General features: G+C 37.5%; 1 protein-coding gene across 5 annotated transcripts in view; it reads right to left on the minus strand.

The window, feature by feature from the left end:
• rgs3a (regulator of G protein signaling 3a) overlaps positions 1–14,230 on the minus strand; it is a 135,965-nt gene that overhangs the window by 119,843 nt on the left and 1,892 nt on the right. For 2 of the 5 annotated variants that reach the window (XM_053866674.1, XM_053866684.1), the window contains exons 2-7: positions 13,255–13,381; positions 8,436–8,486; positions 7,479–7,537; positions 6,732–6,826; positions 6,469–6,537; positions 2,564–2,624 (exon numbers count right to left, since the gene is read on the minus strand). In XM_053866674.1, the coding sequence (XP_053722649.1) occupies positions 2,564–2,624; positions 6,469–6,537; positions 6,732–6,826; positions 7,479–7,537; positions 8,436–8,486; positions 13,255–13,333 (414 nt within the window). In that variant the 5' untranslated portion in view covers positions 13,334–13,381. Of the gene's footprint in view, positions 1–2,563; positions 2,625–2,702; positions 2,795–6,468; positions 6,538–6,731; positions 6,829–7,478; positions 7,538–8,435; positions 8,487–13,254; positions 13,382–14,230 lie in introns of those variants that run through there. The other 3 variants (XM_053866709.1, XM_053866700.1, XM_053866716.1) reach the window with 3 other exon arrangements.

Consider the following 14,230-nt stretch of genomic DNA (forward strand, 5'->3'; position numbering starts at 1 on the left):
TGAACAAAATTAACTTTCAACTACACATAATAAAGCTAAATTACGCTTCCTTGGTGATAATGACGGTTTTCACTGTTGGGGTATTAACAAATCTAGACCAGTCTCTGGCACAAATAAGAAAGGAGTATGAGGAGATGAGACTTTTTGTTTTACTTAATGCAAACCACATGGTTTTACAACATTCTTCTCAATTTGAAAGATACTTTCACTGCAAAACAAGCTAGGAAGCAAATGGACGCGCACGTGGTTGTGATTTACACCAAATATAGCTTGATGAAACTTTCTTTCACATCACTATATATAAATGTTTTTAAAAAGTCACACAAAAAAGGCAGAGTAATTGATTTCAGTGGAGTCGTCGCTAATCCAGTGACATTCATTTGATTCATTTGACCTCGACCTCACCTCAGGATTTACATATTTAGGATATCAGATGACTTCAGACATTTCCTTTGAAAGTCAACACATTCGTGTCTTAAATAAATAAATAAAAAAGGGGGCCCACTGCTTACGGTCACTGCACTAACCACCAAAACATGGACTGACATTCCCTCAGCTGTGGATACCAGCCACCATCCAAAATTTGGCACTGGTGAATAATGTAAAAGCAGGGGAAAAACACTGCTAAAAAGACAAAGCAAGTAGAGCAACTCATCTATTTTGTTTAAGACCTGTTGAGGGACAATGGATATTTAAATAAAATAACCCAGCGCAATCAGCCAAAAAGTGGCTGTAGAGTTGAACTCAATTCTTAAGTAACTTAAAAACGTGTTATTGCAACACGTGCACCCAGTATGTTGTTTTAAAATCCTGTTGCATGCATTATATTATATTGTTAATATAAAGCTGTATTTTCATTTTCATGATGTGGGCATTCAAGTGTTTTTTTCATTTTTTTCATTCCAGGTGGTGATGGCTTCAGAAACTAGGAAAGCACTCATAGAGTGCAAACCTCCACTGAGCAGGTCTAGTCCACCCCAAAGCAATCTCCTAATGTTAAATACCTGGATCCAGACGCTGATCAGCTCAATCCCAAAATTGAATCATTTGTTCCGCACTTGTTCCATTCCACATATTTCCTGAAAATTTCATCCAAAACTCTCCATACCCTTTCCACTTAGGCAATTGATTGATCACAATCTAAAGTGAAAAATGAGCTGTGCAAAAACGCAAAATATACAGCACCTTCTGTCTCACACCATGTTCAGAGATTCTGGATGCTGAAATGGATGTCTTTTGTTGACATGTTAAATCGCCACTTTCAACCACTGGAGCGGAGCGCATCATGCAAAAGAGCCAGTAATAGGATTTCTGTTGACAAGGTGGGTCGACTAAATTTACACTGCAAACCGCTGAAATCACCTAGTGCCAAATGGTTGAACTACATAACGACGAGTGCCACAATTCAGCCACTCATTGTTACTGTCATTCTATCAGTCAGGACTGCAAAAAAAAACTCTCACCATGAAAGTCCTTGATGAAGTTGTGATAGCAGCAAACAGAATGTCATTTTGAGGTCATATCTTATGTAGTTTTATGGCAATGGCAATGCAACACCTCAATGAACAAGAATTGTGTTACTAAAATCAGCACTATTTGCATTTAACAAACTCCTTCACCATCATGTAAATCCTTACATACCATTTAACATAATGAACAAAAAAAAAATTACAATTCAATTACATAATTTTACATCCAGAAATATCCTGAGAAATTGTGCAACCTTTCGTGAATGGACCTAACATTCTTTTTTTTCCGGGGAGCTTGATTTATTTTATTTTTTAAGCCACATAAAAAAAGTTTTCAATTTATTGATTACAGGCAAAACATTATTTGCCTTTCTTTTCAAGGTTACATTTTTCAGTGCCCCCAATTTCAGGTGCACCAAAAATATTTCTGTCATTAATTAATCAAAATTAATCTCTTAAGGTCCCGAGCTAGTGCAGCTAGCGTAGCCGTCATGCAAAGCTAACATAATTATTTTCCTCAATTGTGTGAATACATGAATTACATAACTTCCTTGTCAGCAAAATCAAACCTACATTCTTTAAGCCACAACAATTTAACATTTCTGGAACCCAAACTATTTGTTACAAAGGCATCATGAAGCTTTATTATGAGCAATACAAACTACAAACAGTTACATCAATGTTTATTGTCCAAAAACTACTATGATAAACGCATGAAACATGCGCGTTATAAGGTAGAGAATATGCCCAAAATATCTAATGAGGGCGGGAGGGAGGTAAGCGCCTTCACAGCACCCCAAGTTAAATTCGAGTGAACATTGATTTAAAGTGTTGGTTAGCTGTCAAACACTTCTGTGATTATGAAAATGACTCAAATCTGTCTCACTTGAGTCTCTGGGGGCAGTAATGCTGTGCAGTGACACTGGTCACCCCAACGTGTTTCCTCCAAACTATTAAGGTCAGTGAAATTCAGTCACGGTGAAATAAAATGTTAGATTCATGGTCTAGTAGATGCACGCACAGAGGCACAGATACACCCACGCGGTGCGCCCAAACTTAAAAGAGACTCATGTTTTTCATTTTGTTCAGCTCACCTTTTTGGGGTCCATTAGCGAGCGAACACCGAAGCTGATACAACCTACGAGCACACTCATTCTGTTGAAGGAAAAAAAAAGAAATCAGATGTCTTTTTCAACACATATCGGTCACAAGTAACTATTCTTACCAACTTACCACTAGTCTGGCCATTAGATGCAAAAAGGAATAAGACCAAAGTAAAGAAAAGACAGGGCTAAATACAGATCCTGGAGCATTTAGATCAGTGTTCTCGACACAACTATGGGAATGTGTGCATGATGGAAGCTTCAGGAGAGTGGGCGGAAATGTTTAATTATGCATACTCGAGAAAAACAGCTTTCGACAACCTCCCAGCTGGACAGAAGAGATGCAGCTGTGAGTTCTGCTCTAAGGGCAAACTGGCCGTCAGCACAAATGAGCACCTGATATGTTTGTACTCGACATGCATTAGTATGAGTCTGTCACCAAAAAGTTCATCTGCTTGCTGTCTCAGTCTCAGTCTGTTGAACAAGTTTAATAAAAGACAAACTGCTGGACGTTTTTCAGCATGTTCAACGGCAAAGTAGGGATGGAGGTCCTTGCAGGGCGATATAAACAAAGACAGATTAAAATCCCTTCCGTGCTCAGAGGATACAAAAAAAAGGTTCCATTTTCAGATGACAGAATAACAGGGTGATGAAACTCCGCAAGGATGAGTCCTTTCGGTGGATTTTTTAAAACAGTTTTTAACAGTTTTTGACAGTCAACTTCTTAAATCACTACAAAAACAATAGAAATTTTCACAGGTGGTACTTAGCCAAGACCACACCAACTGAAACCAAGACATGATCAAGACTGGAGAATATCTAGGCAGAGACAAGACCAAGAAATTTGAAGTCAAGACCCAGAAGAGACCAAGCTATGTGGAGGTTGAGACCAAGATAGTTTATTTTTAAAGTATTTGTCATTCATTTGCAGCAGCTGCCCTGCTCCATTTGGAACTACCAAAAAAAACAGCATAATTTCAGAATGAACACTTTGTAAGCATTTTTTCAACATTCTTTAAGGAGCGACATATAAGATTGGAAGAGCCAAGAGAACTCAGAAGTCCAGCAGAGGTACCGTCATCGGTGGTTGAGTGGTTCAGTGCTTATTTCCCAGTCAGGATGCTTTCTTTAACCTGTGTCCCAGCACAATTCTTGAATCAAGTTGAGTAATTTGCAGTGCCTGAGTAAAAATTGAGCAAAATTTAGTCCCTGGCAATGGCAGAGCTCTCATGACCCATTTATCCTACTATTCCAGAGGAATTTTGTTCTCACCTTCTTCGATGTACGAGACTCAGGTACACGTATCAAGCAAGTATTTCTAACTTCAGCATGGTTCCTTCAATCCCACAATAAGAGGCACTTCTGAGATTATTCATTTTTGAATTTCCGCAATCAGGAAAAATATGAGACAGACTCCTGTGCTTTTATTTGATTGTGTCTGGTGAAAATTGTGCTCGCTGTACCTTTAAGGCACACTGCTGGTGCTGAATAAAGGATGTTGTCAGACGCTGAAATAACTGATGCTGCCCTAGTTTATGTGGAAAATCAAGCTTAATTTGCGCGCGCGTGAGGTCTGCTCAACTTATCCGCTTTGGTTTCAAAACCAGTCAAAAGGAAGAAAGAAAATAGAATCATGTAGGTCTCTTTTATGCTGAATTTAATTACTTCACATTCCCAGGTGGATTGCCAATGGCTTAAGTTAATCAAGTGTTCTACATAAACTCCATTTGCTTGTTCAAAGTCAGGACAGGAGTAATTATGAAATGGACTGGAATTTTAGGTATGGAGGAGTCAAACATAGATAGCATTTACTTAAAGGAACACTCCAATTTCCTGGTGGGAAAAAAAGCTTTCTCACCAAGAAACTAAATCGGTCTTAATCGTTGCCCTAGAAACCATCCATAAGGTCCTTAACTTTTTAATCACTCACTGAACCAGCCAACTGTTGACAGATATTTTCTATATTTTGTCAATGATCATCACCCAGGAACATTTTCAATTCAATACCGTGACACACAATAGTGTCACGGTACTTCACAAGTGGGCTCTAGAAAATAGCCATGCTGGAGAAAAAAAGAGATGACTCATTCAACCATATGTCCTCCCATCCTAGTAATGACCCTGTTTCAGAGTACGCCTGCTGAAGCAGGGATGCGAGAGTAACACATTCACTCTGCCAGACTCAGAAACAGCGGTTCACACACTCACACAGATAAGTCAGAGGAATCTTCTTTTTTTCATTATATGTCATACCAGATAGCGTCAGGCACGACACATTTTAAATGTATGATCCTTTTAAATCGAATCTGCAAGCTAGCAGACAGAATATGCGAACACCACAGCATATTTGGTGTGGTCAGTGATTCAAGTGAGGTCGACAGAGCAGTGGCTGACCTACTAGAGCACAGAAAGGGAAAACGCAGCTAAGAATCTGTACTAGAGTTCTATGTAAGCCTATATATTGGTGGCATTTTTCCTGCTGCTCCATAAGTTCAATGAATATTTGGGGATTTCTTTGTCTTTGTCAGATTAAGATCAAATTATATTGTCACATGGTATCTACATTTAAGTACATTTTTATTTAATATTTTGTGCATCCACATTTTTTGTAGTGTGTTTACTAAATGTATTATTCTGAAAAGCATACACAATTTTAGTTTTCTCAAATATACTTATTATTTCATCGTGACAGAATATTATTAATCTTTTTAGAAAGCATTGAATCTTTTTTCTTAACTGTATAAATGATTTATTTTACTTTTCTATTAATTTATTTACTTCTCGACCTTTCCATTTAAGACTGAAATGACTATCACTGTTTTATCCATATGCACTTTTAGATTATTATTATTATGATAGATTTTAGATTACGGAACATATCGTACCATAACCAAACTACTTCTTGGTACTCATGTTAGCATAGTCAGTAATTAATCCTCCTCCCTGATTCTATTTAAAAAGCAACTAAAACCAAAAAAATCTCCCTCATCTGAAATCTCACTGTACAAGAGTTAGGGATTTTTTTTTTTATTATGCGTCAAAAAGAACTCTGCCTCCAGCACAGCTCTGACCTGAGTTAGTAAACTGTTTCACATTGTTATGTTCTGAATTAACACTTGCTCTGTGTGCGCATGGACACGATGGACACGGCGTGTTGTCCATCTCCGTCATCGCAGGCAGTGACTGAGCCAAGTCTCGGTCACTTAACCTGTATGAAAATCAAAAGCGGTCTTCATTTATTTTGGAGACAGACTCTTCATGAATGATGGGTTCCCTCACTCGCTCATGGTTCTTAGTTTATTTTCAGTCCGAGATGCTATGGAGACGTCATCTGACAGTCCACCATGCAGGAACTATTTCAAAATCCAACAATCAACAGACAGAACGGTGCACATCAGCTCATTTGGGCAGACGAAGAAGTGGGACTTTGGCTGCAAGAGATTTTAACTTTCAAGGAGTTTACATGGCGTTTAAGAGTGCAGTGAGATGCTCCTGTTTGACAGCTACTGTCAGCAGAGGTGGGCTGAAGATTTCCTCCACAGCAGAGTAGGAGTGGCTGGGAAGAACAAATATTATTATTATTATTATTATTGTTGTTGTTATTATATTATATTATATTATATTATATTATATTATATTATATTATATTATATTATATTATATTATATTATATTATATTATATTATATTATATTATATTATATTATATTATATTATATTATATTATATTATATTACATAAGATTGGACAATGATGAATCTAAACTGGCACTCAGAGTCAAACGTTTATAAGAAGAAATCTGAAAAAGGCTTGGGAGACCGATCAAATTATAGTGTACTTACACATATTTGCTGACAGAATATTACATTCAACAATGTTGTAAAGTTGAATAAATACCTGGTGGCGGAGTCCGAGTTCCATATTGTGAAGAGAAGTCTTTTATCAAGGTCCTGGTCACTGACAACGCTAGAAATGGCAAAGAGAAAATTGAATTACTTGCTAAAAGATGTAGTAGAAATATGTCCTTCTATCTCGGTCTATATCACAAGGTAGTGATTTCTTTTATTGCATATTCAGATCCAAATTGTACTAGATTTGAAAACCAGTGACCTGTATCTGATTATTGGAACTGTAGAGTGATATTTTAGAAAAGGTCTTACAAGTAAAATGTCTGTAAGAAGACAGGATTCTTGCATCGAGGCACCCGTTGAGTCTTTGGCCGGTCTCTTGGGTCGCCGCCTGGGAACATGCCAACCTAAAAATAATTGGGTCACTAAATAATTCTGGAGATTCATTTCACATTACAGCATGACTCGCGACAAATGCACAAGGAATTGCTTGATAAATACATATAAAAATGAAAGAAACTTTTGTTCCAAATATTTTTTGTTGAAGAGCCCTGGAAGCGATATGCATGTGTTTATTTTTTGGCTGTGACATACATAACTTTTTTTTTTTTTTTTATGTGACATGCATGACTTTATCTTTTTTATCTTGAGATAAAGGTTATCTCGAGATCATTTTTATCTCAAGAAAGAAATTATCTTGTGATTATTTTTATCTCAGAAGATTTTTTATCTCGTGATCACCGGATATTGTGAATAAATCTCTGTATACAATCAGTCAGTTGTGGGAGCACAAGCACCATGGACCGATGGCTGTTGATCAGTTTTTTTATTCGTTTAGTCTATATAGCTTTGCGACATTATATTATTTTATTATTTTGAGTAGAAGGCACTTGATAGATAAAAAAATAAAAATCAAGTCATGCATGTCACATCCAAAAAAATAAACACATGCATGTCATGTCTCGGGCTCTGTATTTTGCTCTTCTCAGAAAACTTTTTTTCTATTTTGGAGATGTTAAGAAAATGAGGCATTTATTTTGGAAACTCCAGTTAACTCACCTTCACGTAAGAGTCACATGGATCTTGGCCATCGACCAAAATGTCTTTGGCTTCCAGCACTGCATGTGTAGAAACAAGTATCAACAAAAATACACCAAGGCATACTCATGAACACTAGAAAACTCTTATCACATTATATCATATATTCAGAGCAGTAGTCACAATGATATGCGATCATAAAGTGACATTCAGAACGACTGTGAACGCTGAAACTCATGAAGAAGACATGCAACTTATTTCAGCAGTTTTAAGTATGTGTGAGCCGTATAAATAAAACAGATCATAAACAATTTAAGAGTCAGAAACTGTATTATTCAGAACAAAGCCATCCACCTCACACACCAAAAGTTGGCTTAGGACATGATTAAAAAGAATTACAATGTTGCCATTGTAATTCACCTTCATCAGACGGCAGGGTGAGTAACTGGCTGCAACTGCCCTGATTTTTTTTTTACCTCCTGATGTTTTCTAAATTTAAAAGCACTAACAAATGCATGAGCTGATGTCCAGATAACTAATGAGAAACGTTATTCGCTTCATAACAATGACAGACTAGGAGGCTGCAGGCACTCATGTCACTAAACACAATGGAGGGGGAAGGAACATGAGTTCATGTGTGAGGTGGGGAATTCGGACCAAAAACCTGGAATGAACTCGACAATCTTCCACCCATCATTTCATGTTTTTTTTCACTAAAATGAGATCACCAGACTAAATTATCCAGATCAAGAACTATTTAATATGTATTTGAATGTGATTAACACATAATAAATGTCTATTTAACTTTTAGGAACTAAATCTCACGTTTGGTCATCCATGCCTGGAATTCAAAATAATTTCTTCAGTAACTCATAAGACACTGGCTGTGCTGCAGTTTTGTAATTTCCTTCCTCCTCTCCCTCCGAGTGCAAATATATATACAAGTGTCTTTGAACAAAACTTAGAGAAAGGACTCACCGCTGACACAGAGGACTTCATGTCTCAAGACCACGGACAGCTTCAGTTGACCTGTAAGACAAGAAAGAAATTTTTGTAAATATAACAAGCCTTTGTTTTGATAGGAATGGTCTGATATCAGCACAGTTTGAAAGCTGCACACTTGGTACTGCAATGTGTAGGACTGACTGACCCCTGTGATAGGGACCACTGAGATTGGCTGGGCACATGTATGAAGCAAGGTAGCAAGGTTAGGAGTTATAGAGAAGACACTGCATTACGGAAGACCACTGCACTTTACCTAATGACAACACGGTCTGCCAGATTTGATCAAAGTAGTGGTGGAAATAAACTCAAGTAATTTTGTTGTGCAATTGAAGCAACTTGCTCTTACAATAGTTATTAAATGTTCTTTTTTCTCTGATTATGTTGACTTTAAATCACCATCTCTTTGTCTGTCTCCTTAATCATCCATCTCCAAGCTTTTTAGGTCTGCTCGATGCTTTCAGAGATGACCACCGCTGACATTGGTTTTGTACCACTCTTAATGAATCCAGCTCAAAAGGAGCACAGTGCGCTCTGGCAGCCTCATTTTGCAATAACACAACCGGCAATTTGGAGCATGGGTACAAAGGATGTTTGTCGTTCCCACACTGAACTTGGCATGACTTAGTCCAGCCGACTGCCACGGAAGTGGTGGTACATCTGAAGTGTTCACTTAAGAAAGCAAATATGAAGCAGGAGAAATTGGACCAGTTTCATCATAACACAGGTCTGAGCAAACCAGAGAGTAACTCAACAGTATGAAGAGATTGAACTGGTATTTGATATCACAAACTTTAATACTTGAAAATTACAATTACAGAGAAGTCATTTGATTTAACTTGCATTCTGTCGTTGGTTTTAGGATGGTAGCACCTTGATCGAAGCACAAAAAATCTGAACTATTAGATCATATTTACTGAAATAACTTGCGAGGATAGAATAATTTAAAAATGTCTCTCAACTTGAATCAGAAAATTCTGATTTGTTTTTTGCTTTATTTAGATTTTCTTCCATTTCATCTTCATTTTTTTTTATTTCAAAATATATGTACTTATAGAAAAAAGTAAATAAGGGGTTACTTTGGTTTAACATGTAGAGGGTCCAAGCTGGATTTACATTGCGTCAAAGTACACAACATAGATGCCGTGTGGCTCTAAAGTAAACTATGTGATTCAGAATTGTTTAAGTGACACTTGAATGTACCTCAATTTAAGTACTCCAAGTGTCATTTCGTGGTGCCTAAAAGTTGAACATGAAAACATTTCAAGCTTGCTCTTAATGCTCTGTCGTCAAAATAGAATGATAGAATATTGAAGCAAAATTAATAAATTAGAAGCAATTAAATGTGAAACAGCAATCTGCTTCAATCAGAGGCATATCCATCAAAGAGTCAGGCACTATTTCATCAAATTGCATCACATTAATGGAACATATTTACAAGAAAGTTCAAAGGCTTGTTTTGTGTCGCTGTCTCACTCTCTCACACACACATGCACGCACACACACTGGTGCTATTTTTTGTGAGGAGCACTCGTTGACATAATGCTTTCCCCAGCCTCTCCCCATAAACGTAACCATCCAAATCAAATGGCTACATTTAACTAAGACTCTAAACCAAACTTGTGCCCAATTATAATAATTACTGTTACTGATGGCTAACCTTATGAGGACGGGGGAAAATCTTACAAAGCAAAATGTCCTTGCAATAAGGTGGCTTGTCAAGACTTGGTACTCACAAGTATAGAAAAGCATGCCCACTCACACACACACTCACCCCCACACACACACGCACACTTAAAAGCCCAAAGCTGCACCGTCAGTTGTGGTACGGATGTGAAATGCAAGATGAGAAAAAGATGTGAAATGCAAGATTTATAGTGACACGATTTAAAATGCCAGAGAGATAAAAGGTCAAAACAGCCCCAGTACTGACATGCTGGAGTCTATTCACACATTCTGAAACAGAAAGCCATCTTAAAATAATAGATATTAGTTGTAGTGCCGATGCGATCACCATTCACACACAAGGCAATGGAATCGGCGTGCAGAGGCAAATATTTCTGTCAAATGCAACACTGAAGTGACAAATAAGAGTTGAATTAATGAAACCAAATAAAGAGCTACATAAAATGAGATTGAAATTCAATGAACCCAAATCAGCTTTTCTAATTATATGAAATAGATATGCCATAGTGGAATAAGAAACATGCTAAACTAATTGTGATGTTTACATGTTGCATGTATCAGTTACCGAGGAGACAACACAACAGCAAAACAATGATATCATTGCATTATTTACAATGTTGTTCTTTTATCCCCTCTTAATTTTGTGTCAAACTTATATCATAAATAAACCAGATGATGCTGATTTAAGACCCAAGTGAAGCCATCTGTCTTACCATGCTTGTGGTGGAGATATGTACCAACATATTTCGGGACTGAGACAGATCAGCTTGGAGCCACAACGAAGGGCACAAGACACAACACTGATATTGACATTCACTGAGTTGATGACTTTTCCCCCGGCAGAGTCTGCACACATGAGTCAACTTGCATACTCCTCATACTCAGCCAGTAGTGTCACGAATACTGTGAACCAGAATTCAACACCTTACATGTATGTGGCAAATAAAAGCTACAGACAGACTGAAAATTTGACGCTACAAACATCTGACAGGACAACTCATGAACAATCAGCCGATAACGTGTAGGTAAACTTTTGCGTACTTTCACTTGGTCGTGCCAAGCGAAATGTGTGTGTGGCATTGGTCCTGACAAAAGACTCTTGACTTCCCAGAGCGATGGTGACATATAGACACGGAGGTCTTGTCCCATATTCAGAAACCCTCACTTGTAAATGCTCAATAAACTTCAATTTAAAAAGCATGTGCAGGTTTGTGTGTCTTGTTTGGTGACTTAACTACTTGCTGTCTCATTTACATTTGAAAACATTCAATCAACCAACATCCTACAGGGACGAATGAAAGAATGTGGCAAGCCAAAAAAAGACAAGGAAACTGCTGTTCAGTGAGCTCATTTTTTTAGTTGTTTTTCCGCTTCAAATGCCAATTTATTCAATTTAAATAGAGAACACTGAAAGAGAAGGAAACACACCAGTATCCTCTGAACTTCCCTACCTATTTACATTCCTTACTTGAGCGTTTCTCTAACAACTGCAGTGAAAACACACAACCACAACATTAGATGAAACGCTTAAGAATCTTCATTTATTACTGGAGCTCACACAGTCCTCAGATCAAACACAGGCAGAAAGAGAGCAGTTACAAATGTAGATAAACATTCTAAATGAAAGGTAACCTGCTATTTTGCAAACCTGATATGGTAAAAATATTTTGAAGGTCACATGAATGACAGTAGAGACCATTAAAAAAGCACCAGCAGAAGCAGTTTTAATAGTTGTTTAAGGGATTTTAATAACATTTAATAACGAATAGATCAATTTTTCAACAGCTTACTGATTTTAATGAGGACCGATCACGTCAAACTCACCTGTGGGACTAATTTGGCTTTGCACACTTCTGACTTTGGTTGAAAGTAGCACAATGTTTAAAACGAATTCTTCAAAAGCAGCAAAAAAAAAAATGATTATGTGTAAGTGATATGCTTGAATCGGCTGGAAGCAGCTGCCACTGGGGCCTTAGCTGGACTCTCGTGGACTGTTCAGTAACATTTCTGCAACTCAGGGGTTACGGGGTGCTAACCACAGGTTCGACCAAAAGGCAAGAACGTGAAGACAACTAACTTATTTTGTGTGTGACTGTGAGAGGGAAACAAAAAAAAACATTTGTCACTTTGATGCTTTAAAATCACAATATATGTCACCAGGGCAAACAAGCAAACAAAATCTAATTTGCAAGTGGAAAGATAAGGTAGCGCGAGTGATTGTTGCCTCAAGGGATTTATCTTGTCTTCCATTGCCTACTCTAGTATTCAACACAAACACAATCTTTTTTTTTTCTATTGTTATTGTGTCTACAATCAGATATCTTCAGACTCCGATCCATTATCTCCAGTAAACATCCCTTTCCCTTGTTCCCTTGACTCCTTTAGATCATGACAAATATATCGGTCAATATTTTTAAGGATAGTAAACGACAACAAAGGGGATTTAAATTTACATATATAAAGTGCAAGTCATTTCCATATACTTTTCCAACAACATTCCAGTGCTCAAGCGTGGCATCAGGCGTGGGAGGGGAAATGTAACAATCCTCTTTGGGGTCATCCACAAACACCCACATACTCACATAAAGACAGATAAAGTCTCACAAATGAATCAAACAAACTGACACGAAAAAAGCCCCAATATGATGTTGATTAATTTTACGTTGCACTGTCACGCTTCCTGAAGCTGTAACAATCTAAATGTTCCGCATTATAATTAACATAACATTTTGAAATAAACTCATCTCATCTTCACAAATGTTTTTGACTAAGACTCTGTCCCTCCTCTCTTACAAATGTTAAGCAATACAGATATGTTGGAAAATGTGGATGGAAACCCTCTGCCTGAGTAAAATGGCACCCACTCAATGAGATAGCATTCTCCATAAATGATTCAGGATGACACCAGATACGAAGAACATAAATGTTTTGCTGCCATGACACTGTTTGCATTGGGCAAATCAAGAGGGCAACAATCTGCAGTGAATAACTCGTCATTAAATTTCACTGACAGACATGTCCCAGTGCGTAGGACCGCAGGTGAAACATTTAAAAGTCCAGTCAACGACTCTTTTGTCATTTCCGATGAAAGAATAAAAGGTATTCTCACCATATGTGCTGACAAAAAGGGGAGATGCCTCAAGTGATTTTCCTGGTGGTGTCCGCAGGTAAACTCTGAGACTGGACATTTTGGAGGGAGCATACTGGCTGCAAGTGGAGATGTGATGGTGCAGAAACTATGGAGCAGAAAAGAAACTTGATGCTTGTTCGTGAGTGGCTGCACGGAAGCAGTTCAACACAGATATGCCGTAGACTAAACTAAACAGAAAAGCACACCGTACAGAAAGGTCTGTGACAAACACAAGTTGATTATTTAACAAAACATTTGTTTTCTCAAAACAAGAAGCGAGCAAGAACTGGAATCTAACGGAAATTCATTCGTGTTTTGGTATTAAAAGGGAATCTGAACTTTTAGTTCGGTTTAGTTTTCAAAAGCAGTTGCTACATTTGTAATTCATTCAGTTGAGGATTACTGGCGAGGTCAAGCTTTTGTGGAGAAAACCACTGCACTGATACAATACAACAGCATCCTGCTATTGTGTGACCATCGATTTAAATGTAAGTGGAAACAAAGAAAGAAATGTTGTATCCATAAGGATGTTTATGACACCACATCAGGCTATTATTTACTATTAGGTAATAGTATCCATGTTGGTGGTAGAAGAACTCCAAAATCTTGATCTTAATCTTAATCTTAAATTCAGTTATTAAAGTTATGCAGTTGCACGCACATCCTAATTTGAGACTTGAGAATTTGACCCTTCAAAATGTCTAACACAAATCTCATTGTTCTGTGATTATTAAGACAGAAATTAGACATGAAAGCAAACAACACAAGTGATACACAGGTTTTAATACCCAGATTAAATCACCAGTGACTGACCAGAGTTGTGATTGAATGCCCTTAATCCAGATTATTTCCCAGCATGATTTAACACACCTCTGGGTTAAATGTGAAAAAACAGGGGAAGTAGAAGAAGATTTACACATTTAGCCCAGTGGCATTGTACAAGTAACCCACAGAT

The sequence above is a fragment of the Synchiropus splendidus genome, chromosome 1, assembly GCF_027744825.2.
Source record: "Synchiropus splendidus isolate RoL2022-P1 chromosome 1, RoL_Sspl_1.0, whole genome shotgun sequence".
In the NCBI taxonomy this organism is placed as follows: Eukaryota; Metazoa; Chordata; class Actinopteri; order Syngnathiformes; family Callionymidae; genus Synchiropus; species Synchiropus splendidus.